Raw genomic sequence first — 23,140 nt, 5'->3', positions numbered from 1 at the left:
ACCCCCTCTCTTTATAATTTAGAAATCTCATCAAACGAAGATAATTAAAATCTATGTATAATATGCATTTTTGTTGTTGTTCATACTTATTCTTTTTGCATTATTTTATCATTAAATTGTACCAAATTGGAAGAACTTATTGGAAAATAGGTCAATTTATTGCCATAGTTTTTTTAAGTATTTAATTTTTACATAAGTGATATTGGGGGAGAAGGGAGCTCAATGTCATATCGAGCTCAATTACTTTTTGGCTCATTAGTAAAGAACCAAGCAAAACAAAGCTCGAACTTAGAAAATGTGACCTGGGGAACTTCTATGATTGCAAGCTCTTCTTCGAAACTAAATGTGACCAATGGGAATACTTTCAAGATAACAGCTTCTCGACAGACACTCAACTAGAAATCCAATAGGCGTATCTAGAGGCTCTTCTTCAAAGTAAACTCTGGTTGAGAACACCTAGACTTGCCATTATAGAAATCTCATCAAACGATAGATTTACTTCTACTTGTAGATAAGTAGTAAAATGAAGAAAATATGCGATGTGCAATAAAAATTGTAACTTCAGTGTGAGACTCATTTCTATTATTGAGAACCTCTATTTATTGGGTTAAATTCATTCATCACCAAGGTAACCAAAGTTAACATGAATTTAAGTTCCTAAGAGCATCCACAATGGGGGGTGGTATATGGGGGTGTATGTTAAATATATACCCCGAGTCACCAGAATCGTCTCCAATAGGGAGATGTAAATGGATGTAAATATATATCACCACTATGGGGATGTAAAATAAAATGTATATTTACATTTATTTTTACATCCCTTGCAGGTGGGACTCACCCGAGAAAAGAAAAGAAAAATGAAGAAAAGTCAACATAAAAGGTTGGGACCCATGGCTACACCCCCGAATTTACACTCCCCATTGGAGTAAAAACATATTTACACCCCCCGGAGGTGTAAGGGGAATGTAAAAGTGGTTTTACACCCCCGAATTTACATCCCTCCATTGTGGATACTCTAATTTGAGGCAATATCATGAGAGATAATGATTTATCTTGCACTGCAATCTTCCTAAGAGTATTACTAGAAGAAGGGGCATTTTCTGGTCCTCATTTCCCAGTACCCAAAAAGAAAGGAACCATTCTTCTCCCCATCCGTTTCCGGTTAAGAAGATGTGAAAGCGCATCTCTCTCTCTCTATATAAATATAAGAATAGTGCATTTCGAGGTGTGAAGTGGGAGAGAAGGGATTTCATAATTGGATTGGGGTTTTGAATAAGACGACTTTTTCATTTTATTTTTCTTTTTGAAAAAGTAATAAAAATGAAAGGTGTTAAGTTTTTATTGTCCTGGCGTCGAGCTATTTTTCTGCAGGACCTCCCCTACAGTATCGTCACCACAGTGGAGTTTAGCCACCAGCTCGGGATGGATTGGTGTGGTTCCTCTACGCCTAAGACACCAAAATATTGAACCATGAACAAAGAAATGCATGAGAGAAAAGCATAACCAAACATGGGAATGAACATCTTTCATTCACATCTCCTAAGATTAGATGTAGGAGTTCCATTCCCAATAAGTTTAATGTGCAAACCAAATGAGCCTTTAGGACTTTATTTACTGATCTTGTCAAGTTTTGTACTTTTATAGGTCTCTCGGCCGATCCAATCATTAGTGGCCCAAATCCTTATAACTTCAAGATTACTCTATCATATGACAATTTAACATGTTTCTTTAATGAGCTAACTATTGTGATATTATGATGGTGGAACAATATCATCATATTCCGGTTCCGGTCATTGGGTCATTTGCTAACTATATTGGGCCTTAATCTAACCATTCTTATCAGCCCAAAGGCCGTGCTTTTTTTTTTTTCTTAAATTTATAAGGAAAATATTCAATTACAAACATAAACCTCGAGAGCATGCAGACCCAAACAAATCAAAGTAATAAAGGAAAAAGCCTAGAAGGAGAGAGCCCATGACCAACATTAGCCAGGGCATCAGTTGTGAAGTTAACCTCACAAAAAACATGCTTGAAAGAGACCTCCTCACACAGGGAACATAGCATTAAAATATCCTGAGTTAGCAACTTGATACTCCAAGGGATAGAGGCAGCTGATTAATGCAGTCAATGACAATCTTAGAATCACCTTCGACCAACACTTTGCCCCAGCCATTATGCAAGTTGGTACAATTCCAAACTGACTTGGTAAAAGGACAAGTAAAGAATAGGTGGTTAATGGTTTCACTATGATTTTTACAAAGAGGGCATTCAGGGTCCACAGTTAGGATAAATCTATGTAAGTGACTTCTGACTTGCAGTCTTTTCCGAGTCAGAAACCAAGAGAAAATCTTCACCTTATGGGGTAAAATAAGCTTCCAAATTTTCTTCAAAAGAGTAGAATGAAGGTGAGAAATTTCTTCCTGCAATTGAACATTGTAAGTACTTTTGATAGAAAACTTACTACTGGGGTTAGGATCCCATATCAATTGATCTTCGAGGGGGATAAGGGTAAGGGGCTAAAGAGAATTTTATCTAAAACATCTTCATCAAGAACTTATGATAGTTTCTCTTTGTCCTATGCCTGATTCTGAATAAAAATCACAGACAAAAATATTAGTATTAGTGTTGCCTCTTTGAATTAAAGGAATCAGATCAATTAATAGGAAAGGAAAAACCCAATGGGTTGTCCAGAAAGGAATAGATTGACCATTTCCCATAATCCACCTGATCCCTTTATGAAGGACAGATCTTACATCTAGAATTGCTTGCTAAGCTGAGGAATGATAATTTTTTTCCTAAGGGCCAAGAAATGATCCCTTTTAAGATACTTTCTTGTTACAGTTTGAGTCCACCAGTTAAAGTTATTAGTTAAACAAGTCCAACTCAGTTTAGCTAAAGTTGCAAGATTGAAATGGGAAGGAGATTGTACACCAAGCCCTCCTATTTCTTTGGGAAGGCAAACATCCTTCCAAGAAACAGGAGGAACCTTAGTGTTGCTTCCTTAAAAAAAATCTCATAAAGCTTGTGTTCATTACCTTAGTAACTTCTTTAGGATACTTGAAACAAGAAAGTGTATGATTTGGAATACCATAAATACTTGCCCTGATAAGGGTGAGTCTACCAGCCCTTGAAAGGGCTTGAGCTTTCCAACCAGAAATTTACCTTGAATTCTTTCAATCATAAGTTTAACATTGAGGGGATCCTTCCAAAAAACAATATTGTTAATGCCAAGATGGCATCCTATAGTGGTTTTGTGTTGAATTTGTAAGAGATTGCTTAGATGAGTTTTGACACTTGTAGTCACATTATTTGAGAAAAACATAGTAGATTTATGCAAGTTGACTTCTTGATGATAGACTTTAGAAAAGAAATCAAGTAGTTTTGTGATATTTCTGAAGGAAATTGAGGTTCCACCCCAAAACCCATTGGCAATGGGGGGAGTAGCTTAACTCCTTAAGAACATAGGCTAGGTCCCTTAACTTTTCAATGTGGGACAAATACTCTCAACACTCCCCCGCATGTGTGGTGAACTTTCAAGCCTAACACGTGGACAACATATATTGGGTGACGTGGGAGCACGTGTGGCCGTTGGGCTCAACACGTGAAGCCTTGCTCTGATACCATGAAGGAAGTTGAGGTTCCACCTCAAAACCAATTGGCAATGGGAGGAGTAGCCTAACTCCTTGTAAACCCAGGCTAGGTCCCTTAACTTTTTAATGTTGGACAAATAATCTCAACAATTTCTAGCTGCCATAGAAGTGGGTCTTGCAAAAATTAAACAATCATCAGCAAAGACAAGAGTTGAAATGCGAAAACCCCCAGGTGAAGAAAGTAAACCCACATTCGACTTAGTAGAAGTAGAAAGCAGGTTGAATTGCTTGATAAAAGGCTCTATGCACAAAATGAAAATATAAGGGGATAGAGGATCCCCCTGTCTAATTCCTCTCGAAGCAGTAAAATTTCCATGAGCCAAGAAGATTAGAAAAAGAGGAACTATTTATGCAATTCCTCTAGAGCAAAAGCCAAGTTGTAACAAGCATGCTCTGATATAAGACCAGTCAAGAACATTATAAGCTTTTTCTAAATCTAATTTAATAGCCATGGCTTCTCTAGAGCCCTTTTTTACATATGAAATCTTGAAAAGCTCATGAGCTATAAGAATATTGTCAAAAATAGATTTACCAGGGGCAAATGCCCCTTGGTTTTTGGAAATATATTTAGCAAGAAGAAGTCAGAGCCGATTGATAATAATCTTTGTGATGAGTTTATAGGTAACATTACAAAGGCTAATAGGCCGAAACTGAGCAACAGTCTCAGGGTTGTTAACCTTAAGGATGAGGGCTATGTTGGTGTGATTGATAACACACAATGGCAAATTATGAGAGAGAAAAATCATTAACTAGATTTATCAACATATGCTTAGTTTTATCCCAATACTGATGGAAAAACAAGACATGAATACCATTAGGCTCATGGGCCCTAAGAGCACCAATGTTGCACGTAGTAGCTTCAGAAACATGAGCTAATAAACAAACATTCTCATTAGGAGTGATACAAGGATCAATCATCTTTACAAAATCCTTCAGTAAACTTTGGGGAAGGGGGATGAGTAGAGGTAAAACCTCTGTTGGAAAGCTTGAACAAAGGGATACCTTGAGCATCTAAAGAGAAAACTTAACAATCATTAATAAAGGTATTAAACTCGATCATGGCATTGGAGGTAGACTTTGTCCCTCCAATTTTTTCTTGTAAGGAACAAATGTTGTTGAAATCTTCCATAAGTATCCAACCATCAGAGATTCCAAGTTTAAGATTGATAATTGAAGCCCATAAAAGTTTTTCTTTTTCTTTTTTAGGGTAAGCATAAACAAAAGTAGCAAACCAACTTTTGTTAGCAAAAATATCATGTACTTGGCAGTGAATATAACGCTCATGATAATTCAAAACACTAATATTATAGATAGAAGGATTCTACATCCAAATAAGCCCGCGATATTGACCATTGGACAGGACACAAAAGGAACTATTAAAACCAAGCCTATTAACTGGGAAATCTACCCTAATCCCAGAGGTCATGGAATCCAAAATACAAAAAACATCTAAATTGAAAGGCTTCATATAAAAAAGAACTTGAAATAAGAAACCATGCCAGGCACTTCCTCAGCTATTCCAAACTAGCATCTTCATGTATTGGATTCTGGTTCAGTAGGGTCATAGGGTTCAAACACCCCTAAAATTTCCACACTAGGGTCAAACTCTTCATTTATCCCTTCAACTTTTCTAGAAATATTTTGGAATAAGCTTAGATAAAGATTTAACAACCTCAAACTAAAGCCATTGCATGTACATAATGTAAATCAATGGCACAAGAACCTCACCTATAGGCTCAAAGAGCCTCAAATCCTTAGTGCATGTTCTTCCTTGTTCAGACCATGCTCGAGCTATATGGCAATCCTTCTTCAAGAATAAGCCATGCCCACTATATTGAAAATAACACTAAGGTAGCAAGGAAAAAGACTCCCCCCCTCAGCTTTCGCTGGACATCTCTCGAAACTCGATACCATCGCAACAGCTCCACCAACTAAGAAATCGCAAAGGCTTAGGCATGAGAACTGGAGAGATCTTGTCCTTATGCTTCCACTTTTTCCTTTGTTTTTTCCAAATCCCTAGCTTCTCTAACCCTAATTTGGCCCTAGCTCCCTTTTCTCTCTTCGACATCGCGTCGTGCTTCTTTTTGGCACAGAGAAAACATTGATGAATGACCTAGTTTTACAAAATAAAATTGTATCTGACTAATTTTGTCAATGTTATTAATGTGATGTGAAAAATATCTTAAGTATTGGATACGACTATTGATTATATTTCCAAATTTTACCGAAATTCTCATTTAAATTCACTATAAGTAAAATATGATTCAATGCTTGAGAATCATTAAAAAATCAAGTCATTTTGAACCAGAGAGTTTTGAGGCCATTAGTAGGCTTTCTTCTCATGTTGTGAAGTTTCTCCGATTCCATAACTTTTTTCCATTGTAAGATCATTTCTATGAAGCATTCAAGCTTGTATTAATTTTATTTTTATATATAATGATTTATATTTATATCCGTAAGTCTCTCCATATGATATGATCATGTCAAATTACTATTATCATAATTTTTGGTACATGCAACTAAAAGGTTTTTTCATTACACTATTATTATTCCAGTGCAGAATTTACATTAGGAATTCAGATAAAAGCAATTTTTTCAATTTTCCAACTTGGTTTCTTTTCTTTTGATGCTAACATATCTACTTCTTTTCTTATTGCAGCAATCATGGATTACTTTTGACAAAAAATATTGAGAAAACATTATTTGGAATTATGAATATACGTATTGAGAAATATGTATTTATCATCAGTCGAATCAATGATTTATCAGATTCTTGGGCTACATATTTTTGAGTCATCTGATGATCGCCATTATATGTAGCCCATATCTGATCATGTCAAGCGGGTTCTTCATATTAATCCCATGATCACCATCATCTGCAGCCCATACTTGATCATGTTCAGTGGGTTCTTCTAATCGAACATGTCATTGTGGCTAGTATTAGGACACTGTTTCATCATAATTTGGTTCTCAAAAAGACCAAATTGACCAAAAACTGGACTGAGTTGACCAAAAATTAGACCGTTTTGGTCTGATTCTAATTCCGATTCTTGTAGTGAAAAACTGGACTCTCCCGAACTGGACAGACTGTACTTTTTTTTTTTAAATCAAAATTTTAAGCCCAATGCTAGATTTCTAAGCCCATAACTAAGCTTTCCCTAAGCTCAACTCCAAATCATCTCTCTTTTCTAGGCTCAATCACCTCTTTTTGCATGAAATTGAGCCATTTGTGAATTTTTATGCCCAAAAAATAACATTTTAGTTGGCTTTTGTATAAAAAATAATAATAATTACAATCCAAAACTGAAAAGGCTAGAAACCGATCTAGCTTATGGGCGAACCAGGCCTAACAGGTTTTATAATTATTTTTTTGTCAAATGGAATTGAACTGGACTGAATGAATAGTGATTTTAATTCTGGTTTGGGGTGAGAACCTGACCGTTCCCACACGCTAATTAGTAGGGAAATGTGGGGGTGGTCCGCCAAAAGGTTTAAATGACAATGTTTTACTGTAGTTTCTTCTTCATTTGGGCCTTTGCCCCTCAGAATGTTCCAATAAACAATTGACCATCGAAATAAGTATGAATAGAAATAACTAGAAATCGGAGTAAGCATGAATCGGGTTAACCAATAATTGAGTTATACATTCTAATTAAATTGTTTACTAATTGTTAGGAATAGAGATGAAAATCAAATTGATTCCCATTAAAATGTTTACTATTGTCAAATATCGGAATAAAACCAATTTGATTACCAAAATATGCTTGCACAAAACAAAATTAATTCTATTTTGTTTAACTACTTACACAATTTTCAAATGACAAAAGTTGTGTTATCTAATAATAGACCAACGTTTTTATATTGATGAATTTAATATTTGTAAAAATAAGCATTTTTATAAGTTGAATTATTTACTTCCAATATAAGCCTAATTATTTATTTTCCTAGCCCCAATATCGATCTGTAATTATTAAAAAAAAAGTAAAATATGTATACCTAAATATAAATAAGTTTTAAAAAAAAATGGCAGCAACTTGGGGTTTTTTTTTTTTTTTTTCTTCCCCCAAAGAATAATGCGTATTTTGGTGTTTTCACAAAATATATGAGGCAATTTGGGTACAAAAAATCTCATTCCAATTCATCCTTGCCCAATCCCACGTCCCCATCATCCCCTCAGGAATTCAACTCCCCCTGTATCATGAATTAGACAAATGATTTTATGTGGGCACCACGTTGCTTTTCATTCCCAATGGGAGACCCCATTCCCACTTTAAGTATGTAAACATGCCCTTAATTAAACTGGCGTCATTAAAATTTTAAACCACTTATCAAACTCATTCAACCGGTCTGGTCTGGTTAATTAGCACTATTTTTATTGAGGGCCTAAAAAATATAAATGGTTCGGATTATGGAATACAATATTATAGAGTGAGTTTTTTATATATTTTTTATAGACTAAATATTATAAAGTTAGTTCAAATGAGTGGTTAGCTCCGTATTAACTCAATAACTAGGTCCATAATGAGGTGTCACGATAATAATGGCCTCTTTTTTTAATGATCAATGAGTACACATTTGCAAAACACTATTTATCATGATAGAAACAATGTGTGTTTTTTTTTTCTTGGTAACACATGTTTGGACATTTGTTATGGTAATGTGTACCTCCCCTTATTTTATAGTTTCTTAAATTTTGTTTGGCTGACAAGAAAAAGAGAGAGGAGAGAATATGAATAAATCACAAGATAACATTACATTTATAAATTTACAAGTGGGTTTGAGTAGTATACAAGTTGCCGAGCATAATTACAACACAAAAAATACATCCCATACAATTATATATTCTGGTGCGAAAGTTCGTGACAGTTGATTCCGTGAAGCGTTGAGTCCCTATCTGTGGAAGCTGGGTGAACGTGAACCAATTAAAATGATTGTTAATGACAAGCTCTTCCTTCCATTCATCGCCCCATTTCTCTCTTGCTCTTTTTTTCTTGCCCTGCTATGATGTGCACGTGAAACCCCAATAATTCTCATGCAACAGTGGGGTCCTAATTCCTGAAGCCAGCCCTTCATCTTTTGTTCTCAAGCCAAACTCCAATCCCCAAGAATCACTCCACTCTCTCTCTCTCTCTCTCTCTCTCTCTCTCTCTCTCTCAAACACAAACACATTCATTCATATCTTTCTTCTCCACCACCATCAACAATGGTGGATGCAAAACCTGTTTTCCAAGTTCTGCTTCATCTGCTTTTCCTCTGCCTCTGTTCTGCAAATGGGGTTCAGTCTTTCAAAGAGAAGAAGGTCCTCAAACTGCAAGAGTTTCGTTGGAGGCAGCATGGTGGAACCAGAAGTACTGTTTGCCTCTCTCAGAAATCAAGTAAGTTTTGTAGCAAACAGTAAAAAGAACTCATAATTGAACTAGTAATGTACAATGCTGCTGACCGTATCTTTTCTTAGCTTTATTTTATTCTCTACTTTGGGATTGTAATATATTGCAACAACTTCTTTATGTTGTTAATTAGGAGATCTAGAAGTGCTTTAGTTCTAATTAAAGTTAATGAACTAGTACTGCTCTCTCTCTCTCTCTCTCTCTCTCCAGGAAGGGCATTTAACTATTCATTTCCTTTGATAAAGCTTATCTTGGCTTTACTATTTGTTCTGCATTGGAATATATGTTTTGCATTATCTGCTTTTAAAAGTCTTATTACTATAATAATCAGCAAGCTTTTGAGGTTCTCTTGGTAGATTATGCTGGGTTGTGGGGCAATGCACCTCAGAATTCTCTCTCTATCTCTAGGCCTGCTCATATACAGCTTTACAACTTTTTCTTAAGATATACTTCCACTGTAATTTTGTTTCTTTTTTGTTTTTGAGGTACTAATATGGCATGAACAATTTTGGGAAATTCTGAACTGAGTTATCATTTTTTCAAAATAGGAAAAGAAAAAGGTGCAACCATATTGGAAATCAAACACAGGGATTACTGCTCAGGAAAGATTGTGGACTGGAACAAAAAGCAACAGAAACGTTTAATTTTCGATGATCTTCATGTTCGGTCACTGCAATCCCAATTCAAAAACAGAGTCTTTGGCAGAATAAAAGATGCATCAGAAGCTCAAATTCCATTAACTTCTGGTATAAGGCTACAAACATTAAACTACATTGTGACTCTGGAATTGGGAGGTAGAAATATGACAGTGATTGTAGACACAGGCAGTGATTTGACTTGGGTTCAATGCCAACCTTGCAAATTATGTTACAATCAACAAGAACCTCTTTTCAACTCATCTGCATCCCCTTCATACAAATCTGTTTTATGCAATTCATCAACTTGCCAAGCACTCCAGTTTGATACTGGGAATTCTGGGGCGTGTGGGAGCAATCCAACGAGCTGTAACTATGTCGTTAACTACGGTGATGGCTCGTATACGCGCGGTGAGCTAGGTAGTGACCATCTCAGTCTTGGAGCTACACCTGTGAACAACTTTGTGTTTGGCTGTGGCAGGAACAATAAGGGTCTGTTTGGAGGAGCCTCAGGTCTAATGGGCTTGGGAAGGAGTGAGAGTGTTTCACTGGTTTCTCAAACTTCTGCCTTATTTGGTGGTGTGTTTTCCTACTGTTTACCTACAACAGAAGCCACAGCTTCTGGTTCTTTAATTATGGGAGGTGATGCTTCAATTTACAAGAATTCCACTCCGATTTCTTACACTAGAATGGTTCCAAATCCAGAGCTGTCATCCTTTTATTTTCTGAACCTTACTGGTATAAGTATTGGGGGAGTGGCTTTACAAGCTCAAAGTTTTGCAAGTGGTGGGATTCTGATTGATTCTGGGACAGTTATTTCAAGGCTTGCTCCTTCAGTTTACGAGGCTGTCAAGGCAGAGTTTCTGAAACAGTTTTCGGGGTACCCTCCAGCCCAGGTTTTTCAATCTTGGACACTTGCTTCAACCTCAGTGCATATCAAGAAGTGAGCATTCCTACCTTAAAGTTTCACTTCGAGGGAAATGCTGAGCTGAATGTTGATGTAACTGGAGTCTTTTATCTGGTAAAAACTGATGCATCACAGATCTGCTTGGCTCTTGCAAGCCTTTCGTACGAAGATGAGATCGGTATTATTGGGAACTATCAGCAGAAAAACCAAAGGGTCATATACAATACTAAAGACTCTAAGCTGGGATTTGCAGAGGAATCATGCAGTTTTATATGACCTGGAATTTAAAAAGGATTTAGGTATGTTTTCGCCTATATATTTTTCAAAGTAAAGCCAAGCAACCCGTTGGCAACAAAACCTTCAACCAAATAGTTCTTCTTAGTTCATTTGATGTATAAATAGTTATGGTCACAATTGGGACAAGGTATAGAACATATGAATGCATGCGCTTTGCAGTTTCTGAGTGCCTCTCTAATAAAGTGACTCCCTACAGCTGAGGCAGGAAGAGTTTGAACTGTATATTATTTTTCTGTGTATCTGTTTGGGCGTAAGAAGATACGCAGGAGTGTGAAGGTATTAGCTATTGCGACCACACAAGGTTCACATACATGTGCCCTCCTTGTTGCTTCATATAAATGAAAAATGAGTCCTTGCCAAAGCTCTTGAGAACTTTGTGTGAAAGAACTCTGCATTATTTCATGCACTTCAAAGTATTGATCTCCATATCGTTGAAATAAGGTTTAATTGAGATGAATTGGGTCAAGTAGAGCTTTATTAATTATTTTTTGGACAAAGCATTCACGAAAAGAAACAGCGAAACCAGTGAACAAATTGTTTCACTTCTTTCAGACAGGGTAGAAACTACACTTCCTAAGGGCCATCCACATGTTCCGTAAATATATCACGACACTTACAAGAACAAAGAGGAGTTTCTTTTTCTTTTCTTTACTTTTTTTTTTCGGTCAGAACAAGACTCAGTTTCTCGAGCCTGGGGCACTGTTCTTTGACGGCGGGAAGGCAATAAGGTAAAAATAAGGTTCTGTTTTCAATCCCTGCATTCCCACTTTAAACTGATTAAAACGCTACTGAAGACTGGTATTGGAAGCTGATATAACTGGAGTTCTGAATCTTAGAGCAGAGAACTATGGAGATGTCTGCATATGCATACAAGATTTTCAGCTTGATGATGCATACAGAACTTTCAAGGATCTTAAACAACCAAGCTCGTCCTGTGTGCATCTCATAACAGTGAAGCAGTAAGAATTTATCATGGAAAAATATTGTTGTAATCATAGTACTCTTAATAATTAGAGAACTTCAAAAATGCCTTCTTTCAGGGACGTGGTTCCAGCATTTCGAAGGACTGTTTCTCCAGATCTCCCAACAGCCATCAGATGTAGTTCGTCCTTCACATCGTATTTTACCAGATCAATGCATCTCTAGTTCAGATCAAGTGACGTTCACAAGGGAGGCCATTTCAAGAGTCTCATACTCATGTGTATCATGACCTTTTTTGGTCCTCAACATCTCAGGTGGAAGAATGCATAAGTTGGGATCAGTTCTGGGTATTAAGAAAAGTAATGCAATCGGAACAATTCTCAACGAACTCCGGATCAAAATTTCCATCCAAAGATTTTCAAACTCTGTCCGTGTAATCTTCAAGACGTGGAGTAAGAGGCCTCCAGCCCAAGTAGATGACAGCATTCCAACATGATCTATAGACATAAGCAAAGCAAAGAAAGTGCCTTCTATACCAGCAGGACAGAGTTTGGAACTAAGTACAAGAAGAGGCATCCATTTAATACGCCCAATCAACTGAGTAACGCCTTCGTCAATGACAACAAAAAAATAATCTGGTAAACCAAATTTCAAATTTATGCGCAACACCAATATCAAGTCTAGCAATCCTGATACACCGTAGAGCAATTGCGTCCAGAAAAGCACATCCCTGAAGGGGTAACTTTTGAAGAAGTTCTGGTAAAGAAGGACCCCCAAAAGAGAGCCAATAGCACCAATAGAGAATATGGACCCAACAACCTCCTGCAGCATGTAAATAATGAGTTTGCATTTTAGGCACATCAGAGCAAACAACTTTCAAATGTTATTAAAAAAGCCGCAATTGGCAACATCAAATGCACTGAAATTGTAGAAATAATTCAGGTTACCTGTGAGAAAGATGGACCCCCCTTTGCATCGGTGTACCAGTAAAACATTCCTTCACGAACATTCAAGGCCAAAGCAAGTGACAAGTACATGTATAAACAGGGCCTCCAGACATTACCACATTTTAGAGTTGTCCACATAGTCTTGCAAGCATCCAGAAACTTTACACTGACCTAACTTAAGAGCTTGGTATGAGCATTAGAAAGCAGGAGTTTAAAAAGTAAACAACAAAGTAAGGTAATCTCACCTGTGTATAAGTGAAGGTGCGAACATGAGGTTCTCTATGCATTACCCCAACCAAAATGACCAGCCCTGGAGGGATGCTGAGCAGTCCAAAGACACCCTGTTGTAAAAGTGCCAAACTTGCACTGGTCAGAGAAGCAATTTAACTGAATAAAAGGTTAATTTATATCATATTTGACATAATGAAATCCTAGGCATAAGGAAACCATCCCAACATGATCTGGTTCGAACTTGACAAATCGCTAAAATATGAGTTCAAATAAAAGTTCTGTCTAATATACAGTATGATGAATCCTTTCATATGAAATACATCTCATAGATGAAATATTATGCGTTTGAATTGGATTTTTACAAGGTCGGGGATGATCATTGGATCTAATCTGTTGATTATGGACCCAATTAGAAATATATCATTTGAACGTTGGTGAATCCAAAATCCTTTGCAAGCCTACTATGTTAAAAATTGGACAGGCATCTCTGACATGCCTAAAAAATATAACAAAATATTACCCTAAAAGTTTGACCAATGAGCTGATCTCTTCACAGATTTTCAAACAATGCCAAAAGTTTATATTGTTACAAGCACAAGAAACTTGAGAAAAATCAAACCTTAGGGCCCAGTAGGTGAACAAGAAACCCACTAAGTGAAAATCCCACCAATGCCCCAATTGAAGAGGCCAGTCCACACAAGCTCTGCATGTCACCAGCAAGGGATGGATGACTTATACTGTTTTGTGTAACACACGCATCAATTGTTACATCAGCTATTGCTACTCCAGCACTCCCCACCATCAGAGACAACAGGGAAATTGTGAGATCTAATTTCTTGTCTAGTGATAGCACAAGCATGGAGATCACCCCAATTACACCTGGAAAAGAAAAATGGGAAAGAAAAATAAGGGAACAGCCTTCTGGTTCCAGCTATTTTTGTTTTTCTTTAAATTCAGGTCATAATGCCAGAACATATAAAGCGCATTTTATCTTATACAGATTAAATTAGGAAAATAAAAATTGTCCAGTTGCAAAGCAACTCTTGCAGTCAAGCTAACAAATACGTACAGAAAATGGAAGTCTTTGAACCAAACAAAGAATAGAAAACGGAAGTCAGTACTGTCAAGGGGCATGGGATTTCAAAACTTAACCCAAAGATTACAATCGTTCAACGAGCATACCTTCATATACAAGTTTAAATTTAAATGTTCTTTTAAGGTTCAACAAGTGGAACACTCCTGAACTAAGTAGGTATATATTCATAGTAGTATGATATTTTAAAAGAAAAAACAGTTGGCAAGGTAAAAGCAGACTTGCATATAGGCTATTTTCATGCATGGATAATCTCAGTTATGCATGTCATCATTACGTTATGAACAGGATGAATCAGTTTTTACTTTTAAAATCTGTATGCTTGAGTACTGATCCAGGTGATTCAAAATAAACGCATACAGTAACGCTGTAGCAGTTATAATATATGCCTACACAAGAAATCACCATCTGAGTGACAATCAGGCCATCTTTTAGAATGAGAGTCACTTAAGAAGAAAAATAATCTAAAGCCTAAAACTAAAGGCAAAATATGAGATAGAGGTGTTAATATAGCACTTTAAAAAGAATACCATGTGTGCACACTCTCACAAACTAGCAACTGCCCATGCTGTGCAAAGCTATAGTTATGGAAATTGTAGCAAGTCGAACATTAAGACATTTTGCCAATTTTGTTACCCCATTTGCTAACACTAAGCTTCCTCCTAAAGTAAACTGAAGACTGCCACTTCAAGATTAATGTTTTCCCCATTCTTTGGATAGTTACTAAATTCAACGCTAACAAATTTTCATTGCTTACCTATCAAGTAAGCTACAACATGCACTGATCTCAAAATAACAGCACAATTATGCCCTTCAATTCAATCCAAAACTAAAAGCAGCAGCTGAAATTATAGAAACTCAATTTTGCAAGCAACACATTCATATACAAAAATGAGTTGGTATCATTTACCAGCAAAAACAAAGTACGGCTTTCGGCGGTACCCAAGAATAGGAAGAGTATCAGTAAGAAGACCCCAAAAAGGCTTAACCATCCATGGAATTTGAATAATCCCAAAGTAGACTTGTGCTTCAGAGGGCTGCACTTTCTGATCATCTTTCAAGTAATACTGTATGCCGATTCTACTCAGTCCCATACTCAGACCCTGACTGATTCCGTACACAATGACAACACCCACCACAAAGCTCCAATGCAACTCACTGCTGAGCATTTTGAACCAATTCATGGGTGTCCATAGCAAATCCCGGACACCCTTTACTGAGTTTTGGTGCTTTTGGTTCTCAGCCTCAAGGTGAAGACTTTCTTTTTCCTGTTCTTCTTCTGCTTCCATTTCCATAGCTCTACTTTTCCTGCAAAACTTTAGAAGAATAAAATATAACCAGCTGATAAATCTATGTTTTCTGAAGAGGGTTTGTCAACTTAGTTGAAATTTGTGCAGAGCTTGAAGAATTTTTCTCAAGTATGCATCTCTATGACATTGACTTTGACTCCAACTTTCTCTGGGCGAAATGCAACAAATAAGCCACTGGCCAGGAAGAGATAGGAGATCCAAGACAAGATTTGCCCAAGAAAAGATGGACCGATGTGATCTCACAACCCCAAAACAATGCTGGTGGGCCTGTTGGCTTTGCTCCAAGGTAGCAACAGCAAGAACTCGTTAGCTCAACAAAAGCCCAATGGGTAGCCAAGTGGCACCCAATTTTTGTTTAAGGTTTGGTTGTTTAGAGTTTGCTTCTTAATGAGGAGAGTTATCAAAACATTTAAAATATTTAAATGATTTCTTTACATTTGTTGAGTGCAAGGTTCTGTATAGTTTAGGGCTAGAATTCATTAAGGTTCGCTATAGTTTAGGGCTACAATCCATTGTTCTTTCTTTGGTGGTGCAAAATCATCATTTTAGATATTAAGATTTAGATGGGTTTCAGGCATAGTATAAAATATTGATAATATTAAGGATATTATCGTTTTTTCGGGTCACAGATATTTCGTGTTTTTGGACTACCAATATTTCTGATACCATTGATATTTTAGACCTTAGGCAAAGCTCAAAATTCAAACCCAAATACCCACCCTAAGGAATGAACCAAATCCTCAAAAAAGGGTAAGACAAAAGGGGACAAAAGAAGTAACAATGCAACCCTACAGTTGTAAATGTAACTGCACAAAGGAAGCAAAACAAAAAAAAAAAAAAGGTTAGAGGTTGGCAATAAGAAAAATGTTTTGGGCTGGAAGAAAATATAAAAGAAAAAAGTATGAGCTAATTAGAGTATCTCAAGGTTGTTTTTGTTATTAGAGATTCAGAAGGCTCCCCTCTCATTGGTAGAATGAGAAATGTTGGTTCTTCTAGTGTTTTATTGGCTGAACCTCATGCCTTAGAGCACTTCGGCTCATTTGTCATGGCGAAAGGCAAGGGGAGTTTTGGTGTGGGAAGTGAAGAACATGGCCAAGTATTTATAGAAAAAAGTTTCTAAATTTTTTGGATTTTTTTTTTCAATTTTTTTGGTATTTAAATTAGCTACTAACATCACACTGATGTCAACTTGCCTAGGTAGCAGGTTAGGCAAGTCTTGCATTTGGACTTGACTAGTTTCATAGGGCCCATTTCTTGCTATGGCAATTTTCCTCCGTGGGGGTTGTTTTTTGAGTCTAGGCCCCTTTTGGCCATGACAAAAAGGGATGGGCGGAACTGCTCTTCGGGAATGATTTACTTCAAGATCCACACTTCACTCACTTAATTTTGGAAGTTAGCTCTAAAGTGTTGCTTGGCTAGTCCACACCTTAAACAAATTTTCTTGAAGATAGTTTGGCTAATAAAGGTCATTCAACTAGAAAGCCCCGATCGAAGTTTGGAGATGGTGACTTCAGACGTTTCCTCGAGGCTTTGTTTTGTAGTTTTGGTTTTCTTTCTTTTAGGCCTGTAAAATGGGCTTGGCCAGGTCTAGTCACAAGCTTCTTTGGCATTAAGGCCTAGTTTGGGATTACTGTCACTTTTAAAAAGTTAGCATGCTTTAAAAATAATTAGTGTAAAGTAAAGCACTTCATGTTTGGTAAACACTATTTCTAAAGTGCTGTTAGTACAAAAAGCAATGTTAAAACCGTTTGGTAAATTTTAATACAAAATTGTTGTAACTATGAATAATGACTAAAATAAACATGATGTTAAAAGTGTTATGCACTAATCATGTGGTGGTAGTGGTAGTGGTAGTGATAGTGATGGAGTAGAGTTGGTGGTGGAGATGAAGGCGAAGTTGATGGTTGTGGTGGTGGTGGTGGTGGTGGTGGTGGATGTGGAGGTTTTGGAGGGTGGTGGTGGTGGCGGCGGCGGTGGTGGTGAATGAGGAGGAGGTGATGTTGGAGGTAGTGGTGGTGGAGGATGAGGAGGAGGAGGATGTGGTGGTTGTGGTGGTGGTGGTGGCGGTGGTTGTGGAGGTAGTAAATGTGGTGGTGCAAGTGGTGGAGTTGGATGTAAAAGTGGAGGTGGTGTCATTTTTTTAAAATAAATGATGATATTTTGAGAATTAAAAAAATTCATTAAATATTCATCTCTGCTTTTTTGAAAGCAACTTTGAAAAGAAAAATCAAAAGGCCATTGCTTTTAAAATAATCGGGATATTTTAATTTTACTTAAACTGCTTAACTTTAAAGTTAAGTAGGTTTTTACTAAAAAGGCTAAGGGTTGTAGGCTAGGCTAACCTTATCTTTAATAAGTTAAGCCCAAGCCCTACCCAAAAGACAAGAATTTAGGCTCATAGGAGGACCAACGGGCCGGGCCTATATGGCCAAGTCAAATAGACCATATATAATTAATTAAATGTAATTATCATTAATACTAGTTTATTTTTATAAGGATATTAAATACAAAATGTTTAATATTAAAAGGTTATTTTTTCTTTCAAATTTTTTAATTAAATACAAACATGATTAATATTAGTTTAGTTCTATATAAATAATATTTATTAACTTAAATATTGGGTGACTACCCAAGGGCTTACAAATCATGGCCTAGGCCCTATCATTTATACAACGAGTTAGCTAAGCTCGACCACAGTATAGAGTTGCACCATTCTATATCCCAAAAATTAGGGTCGAGTTTGGGCTAGCCCATCGGGCTTGGGCCTTTTTACAAGCATATAATCTCTTTCTTGATGCCCAAGAAAACTCAAATCTATCTACACCATCTCAATCTCCACTCAGACCTTGTCACATTTTGTCCAGACACTGTTCCTCACGTTGAAGGCCTCCATGAAGGCGTTGAGTTTGCCTCTAAGGTCCCAACGCCTTTGATCGATTTGTTGTGTATTACCAAGGATGGCACTCGTGACCAAATACAAGCTTTCTTAAACGCTAGCGTTCTTGACCATGAAAATGAAATTGATATGATTTTCTATGACTTTGCTCACTGGATACCAAAAATCACAAGGAAGCTTCGGGTTGGGATCAAATCCATTCACTATAGCACTGCTTGTTCAACTATGTACGCGTTTAACCTTGTCCCGACACGAAATTACAACCCTAGCCTTACTGGTATTACCAAGGAACAACTACAGGACCTACCCCTAGATACCCATAAGAAACCGTGGTGTTGCTTCCTGACCATGAACTCATCATGAACAACTTTTGGAAATCGTATAGATTAGGTGGCTTCACACTTTATCAGGGGCTCACTAATGCCATCAAACAAGGAGATCTAATTTGCATAAGAACGTGTAGAGAAATCGAAGGTGATTTTTGCTATTACATGCTTTTAATTCGACTAGTTTTGGGGTTGGAAGACTTTAAAAAGAACAGCCCACCGTTAGAAGACATGTGAGTGAAGTGCCTTGTTGGGTTTGATGTAGTCGGGTTTGTTGTGTTTTGTGCATTTGAGAGCTAGTTAGTCCTTGAGCAAGATCAATTCCAAGAGTTCACATGAGATATGATAAGAGGAATTTGTATGAAGATTTGGTGTGGGAAGTGAAAAACATGGCTAGGTATTTATAGAAAAACAAATTCTGAATTTTTTGGTATTTAAATTGGCCGTTGATGTCACACTGACGTCAGCTTGCCCAGGGAGTAGCTCAAGCACGTATTGCCTTTGGGCTTGACTAGTTTCATAGGGCCCACTTCTTGCCATGGCAATTTTTCCTTGATGGGGTTGTTTTTAGAGCCTAGGTTGTGCTCATATTAGGACCAATGGGTTGGGCCTATATGGTCATGTCAAATAGACAATATATAATTAATTAAATACAATTATCATTAATACTAGTTTATTTTATAAGGATATTAAATACAAAATGTTAATATTAAATGGTCATTTTTTCTTTCAAATTTTTAATTAAATACAAATATTATTAATATTAGTTTAATTTTATATAAATATTATTTATTAACTTAAATATAAGGTGACTACCTAAAGGCTTACAAATCATGGCCCAGGCCCTACCATTAACACAACGGGTTCGCTAAGCTCGACCACAATACTGAGCTGGACCATTCGATATCCCAAAAATTAAGGCTGAGTTTGGGCTAGCCTATCGGGCTTGGGCCTTTTTACAAGCATATAATCTCTTTCTTGAAGCCCAAGAAAACTCAAATCCATCTACAACATCTCAATCTCCACCCAGACCTTATCACATTTTGTCTAGACATTGTTCCTCTCGTTGAAGGCCTTCATGAGGGCGTTCAACAACTTTGTTCGATTTGCTCTGTATCACCAAGGATGGCACCCATGACCAAATATAAGCTTTCCTAAATGCTAGCGTCCTCTACCATGAAAATAAAATTGATATGATTTTCTATGACTTTACTCATTGGGTACCATAAATCACAAGGATGCTTGGGGTTGGGATCAAATCCATTTACTACAGCATTGCTTGTTCAGTTGTGTACACGTTTGATCTTGTCTTGACGCGAAATTACAACCCTAGCCTTATTGGTGTTATTGAGGAACAACTATGGAACTTACCTCATGGATACCTATGAGAAACCATGGTGCTGGTTCCTGACCATGAACTCATCAAGAACAACTTTTGGAAACCATATGGATAAGATGGCTTCACACGTTATCGAAGACTCACTTTATCGAAGGTAATTTTTGCTATTACATGCTTTTAATTCAGCCAATTTGGGGTTCAAAGACTCTAATAAGAATAGCCCATCGTTAGAAGACACATGAGCGAAGTTCCTTGTTGGGTTTGATGTAGTCTAGTTTGTTGTGTTTTGTGCATTTGAGAGCTAGTTGGTCCTTGAGCAAGACCAATTCCAAAGGCTTGTGCTGGGTTTGAGCTAACTGGGTTGCCATTTTGTGGCTCTAAAGCCACATGTGGGTTGTGCTACCATTGAAGAGGCATTTCCATATGGGTTTGAAGATAAGGTGAAAGTAAGAGAGCTAAGAACAATGAAATTGTAATGGATAAAGACAATGAGTCAGGTATTATGGTGCAGAGGAACTAGGGTTCGTCAATTGCCCGACCTGAAATTTTTGGATACGCATGGGCTTCACGGACTTTCTATATTTTTTGAGTCTGGCTGAGGTTTCAAAGGTCAAGACCTAAGCCCACCTATTGAGTCGGGCCTAGACTGGCTTGGCAGGCCGATCCTAGATAGGGTGAAATGGGCCATCCCAAGGTTCAAACCCTTGGCCGAAATCCTACTTAATCTTATAGCAGGTTGGGCCGACCGGGCTTAAACATCGGGCAAGGTCGGGCTTTGGTGAATCAAGTCACGAGCTATCATTTCAGCCCATAAGTCGTAAGCCAAATGATGATCCCTAAGAAGAACCATGCAAAGTGGAAAGAGAATACTATATGAGCTAGGATTTATGAGCATATATTAATAAGTTTGTCCCATATGTGATAGAACTTTATAGGCCTATAGAATGGGCTAGATTAGGCCAACTTGTCACTAAGATGAGTTAGCTCAAGTCTTACCCAGTCAGGGGCTTTTTTGGCCCTAAGATTTGAATGGGTTAAGTCGGGCCAAACTTATAATAAATAAGCTAAGCCATGCCCTACCTAAAGGCCAAGAACTTTGAAGCTAATAAAGGGCCAATGGGTCGAACCCATATGGTTTTGTCAATTAGAAGAATGCTAACAACCTTCTATCTAAGTAGGCTAAGCTCATGCCCTACCTAAGTGCCAAGAAATTTCAGGCCGATGGGCTGTACCCATGCAGCATTATCAATAAAGGGAATGCTAGAAAAACCAATTCCAATAGCTTGTGATGGGTTTAATCTAACTGGATTACCGTTTTGTGGCTCTAAAGCCACCTGTGGATTGTGCTACCATTGAAAAGGCATTACCATATGGGTTTGAAGATAAGGTGAACGAAAGAGTAAGGAGAATGAAATTGTGATGGATAAGGACAATGAGTTAGGTATTATGGTGAAGAGGAACTAGGGTTTGTCATTCGCACGGCCAAAATTTTTTTGGTAGGCATGGGCTTCTTGGGCTTTCTTTATTTTACAACGCCTCGCTGAGATTTCAAAGGTGAGGGCCCGGGCCCACCTATTGAGCCTTGCTTAGACGGGCTTGGCAGGACGGTGCTAAATGGGCTTAAATGGGTTGGCCCAAGGTTTCAAACTCTTGGCCCAAGCCCTACCCAATGTTAAAGCGGGTAGGCTAACCATGACTAAACAACGGAAGATCAAGCTTTGGCCCATCGGGCCTTGGGCTACCATTCGGCCCATGGGACGCGATGCAAATTATGATCCCTAAGAGGAACAATGCAAAGTGGAGGAGAATACCATAGGAGCCAGAATTTATGAGCTACTATATTGATAGGTTTGTCTTGGATGTGACAGAAATTTGTAGGTTTGTAACATGGGTTAGATCAGGCGAACTCGTCCCTAAGATGGGTTACCCTAAGCCCTACCTAGTCACAAGATTTTTTGACCCTAAGGGTTGAACGAGCAAGACTAGCTGTCAAACATATATTAAATAGGCTAAGCCCATGCCCTACCTTAGGCATTCTCCAACCCTTTTAGGGCTAAACCTAAATTTTCCTCCCCAAATAGTAACTACTTGGGTTATGCCTAGACTCAACCCGTTTTTTCTCCCAACTCTCCGAACTTAAATTTTAAGTCTGCCGCTTTATTAAATTGTTTAAAAATAGTTTAAGTCTAATTTTTTTGTTATGGATAACTTTTCTTCATTTAATATTTTTAAATAACTTCATAATATAATTTTTTTAAACCATTTGGCCTAAAAATATTGAAATTCCACAAATATAATTTTATTCCAAAAGAAAACACATAACATAATTCTAAAATAAAACACACAATACTTTAAATTCACCATACATGAAACCCAATAGGAATACACTAATAACCACCATCGTGGGGGCTTAGTGGGGGCTTGGATAACTAGTCTCTTGAGTTGTCTTCAAGATTAATGACAAACTGTTGACTCTGTGCATGTTCTTGCATAATTTTATCTTGTTTATCCCCCCCAATACTTCTTCTTTTTTGGAGTAAATTTAGACACGTCCATGGACATTATTTTTTGTTATTGGGCTTCCTTATCTTATTACTTCTGATATGCATAAGCTCAACTTGATCTTGGACAAATTTCTCCAATATGTTGAGCTTTTGTCTTATATCCTCCTCAAAAGCAATGCCTTACTCAACCAATGATTCTAAGTACTTATCCCTTGTTTGTTGAGAAGGGTTAGTCATCTTCCCTTTTTTTTTTGGTAGCCTTTTGTTTATCTCACCCCTCATGCCTTGGACTAGGCATTGCGATATCGTTTACGTCGTTATCCAAATTCACCATACTTGCACCAGCTCCAGAAGAACATTATGTGGGAGGCTCATTTGTATCGTTCCAATTTGGGGTTGGATCTGATCTAGATTAATTTAAAATATTATTTTGACTGTTGGATTTAAATTTCAATCGTTTGATCTTTTTTTTTTTTTTGCCTTTAAAATAGCTTGGATTTCATCTAGATTATTGATTTAGGTTACTATTAGAATATAGTGGCGAAACCAGGATTTTATGTGTGTGGGGGCCTCTTATAAATTGTAAAGAATCAAAAATTGGAACTCACAATACATACGAAAAATAGTATATATATATATATATATATCACATATGTCAAGATTTATATTGTTTATTAGTTGCAATCATAATTGTCCT

The 23,140-nt window shown here is 37.2% G+C and overlaps 3 protein-coding genes across 3 annotated transcripts; 2 read left to right on the top strand and 1 right to left on the bottom strand.

The window, feature by feature from the left end:
* Positions 1 to 8,752: 8,752 nt before the first annotated feature.
* On the top strand, positions 8,753 to 11,248 carry LOC103328230 (Eukaryotic aspartyl protease family protein). Its single transcript, XM_008230626.2, is given in 3 exon segments — positions 8,753 to 9,025; positions 9,586 to 10,560; positions 10,563 to 11,248. Coding segments are annotated over 3 exon segments (1,440 nt in total). The 5' UTR covers positions 8,753 to 8,853; the 3' UTR covers positions 10,856 to 11,248.
* A 429-nt stretch (positions 11,249 to 11,677) lies between these two features.
* Positions 11,678 to 15,518, bottom strand: LOC103328231 (Major facilitator superfamily protein). Its single transcript, XM_008230627.3, has 5 exons — positions 14,979 to 15,518; positions 13,595 to 13,854; positions 12,990 to 13,085; positions 12,745 to 12,915; positions 11,678 to 12,619 (listed from the first exon to the last, which is right to left on the bottom strand). The coding sequence occupies exons 1-5, from the start codon at positions 15,361 to 15,363 to the stop codon at positions 12,029 to 12,031; spliced, it is 1,503 nt and encodes a 500-aa protein (XP_008228849.2). The 5' UTR covers positions 15,364 to 15,518; the 3' UTR covers positions 11,678 to 12,028.
* A 2,654-nt stretch (positions 15,519 to 18,172) lies between these two features.
* On the top strand, positions 18,173 to 20,415 carry LOC148917835 (anthocyanidin 3-O-glucoside 2''-O-glucosyltransferase-like). Its single transcript, XM_089050416.1, has 2 exons — positions 18,173 to 18,551; positions 20,306 to 20,415. Exons 1-2 carry the CDS (start codon positions 18,173 to 18,175, stop codon positions 20,413 to 20,415), a joined length of 489 nt encoding a protein of 162 aa, XP_088906542.1.
* The last annotated feature ends 2,725 nt before the right edge of the window (positions 20,416 to 23,140 follow it).

Source organism: Prunus mume, linkage group LG4 (genome assembly GCF_029339155.1).
Source record: "Prunus mume cultivar Tortuosa linkage group LG4, ASM2933915v1, whole genome shotgun sequence".
NCBI lineage: Eukaryota > Viridiplantae > Streptophyta > Magnoliopsida > Rosales > Rosaceae > Prunus > Prunus mume.
This window is presented reverse-complemented; position numbering and strand designations above follow the sequence as displayed.

Bases quoted from the DNA above. Each gene is read 5' to 3' on its own strand.
- LOC103328231 (XM_008230627.3), bottom strand. From the start codon at position 15,363: ATGGAAATGGAAGCAGAAGAAGAACAGGAAAAAGAAAGTCTTCACCTT. The intron at 13,086-13,594 runs GTTTGATTTTTC...CTTTTACAACAG, and splicing joins TTCACCTACTGGGCCCTAAG to GGTGTCTTTGGACTGCTCAG. The intron at 12,916-12,989 runs GTGAGATTACCT...CTCTTAAGTTAG, and splicing joins GCACCTTCACTTATACACAG to GTCAGTGTAAAGTTTCTGGA.
- LOC148917835 (XM_089050416.1), top strand. From the start codon at position 18,173: ATGCCCAAGAAAACTCAAATCTATCTACACCATCTCAATCTCCACTCA. The intron at 18,552-20,305 runs GTATTACCAAGG...AACTGGGTTGCC, and splicing joins TTACAACCCTAGCCTTACTG to ATTTTGTGGCTCTAAAGCCA.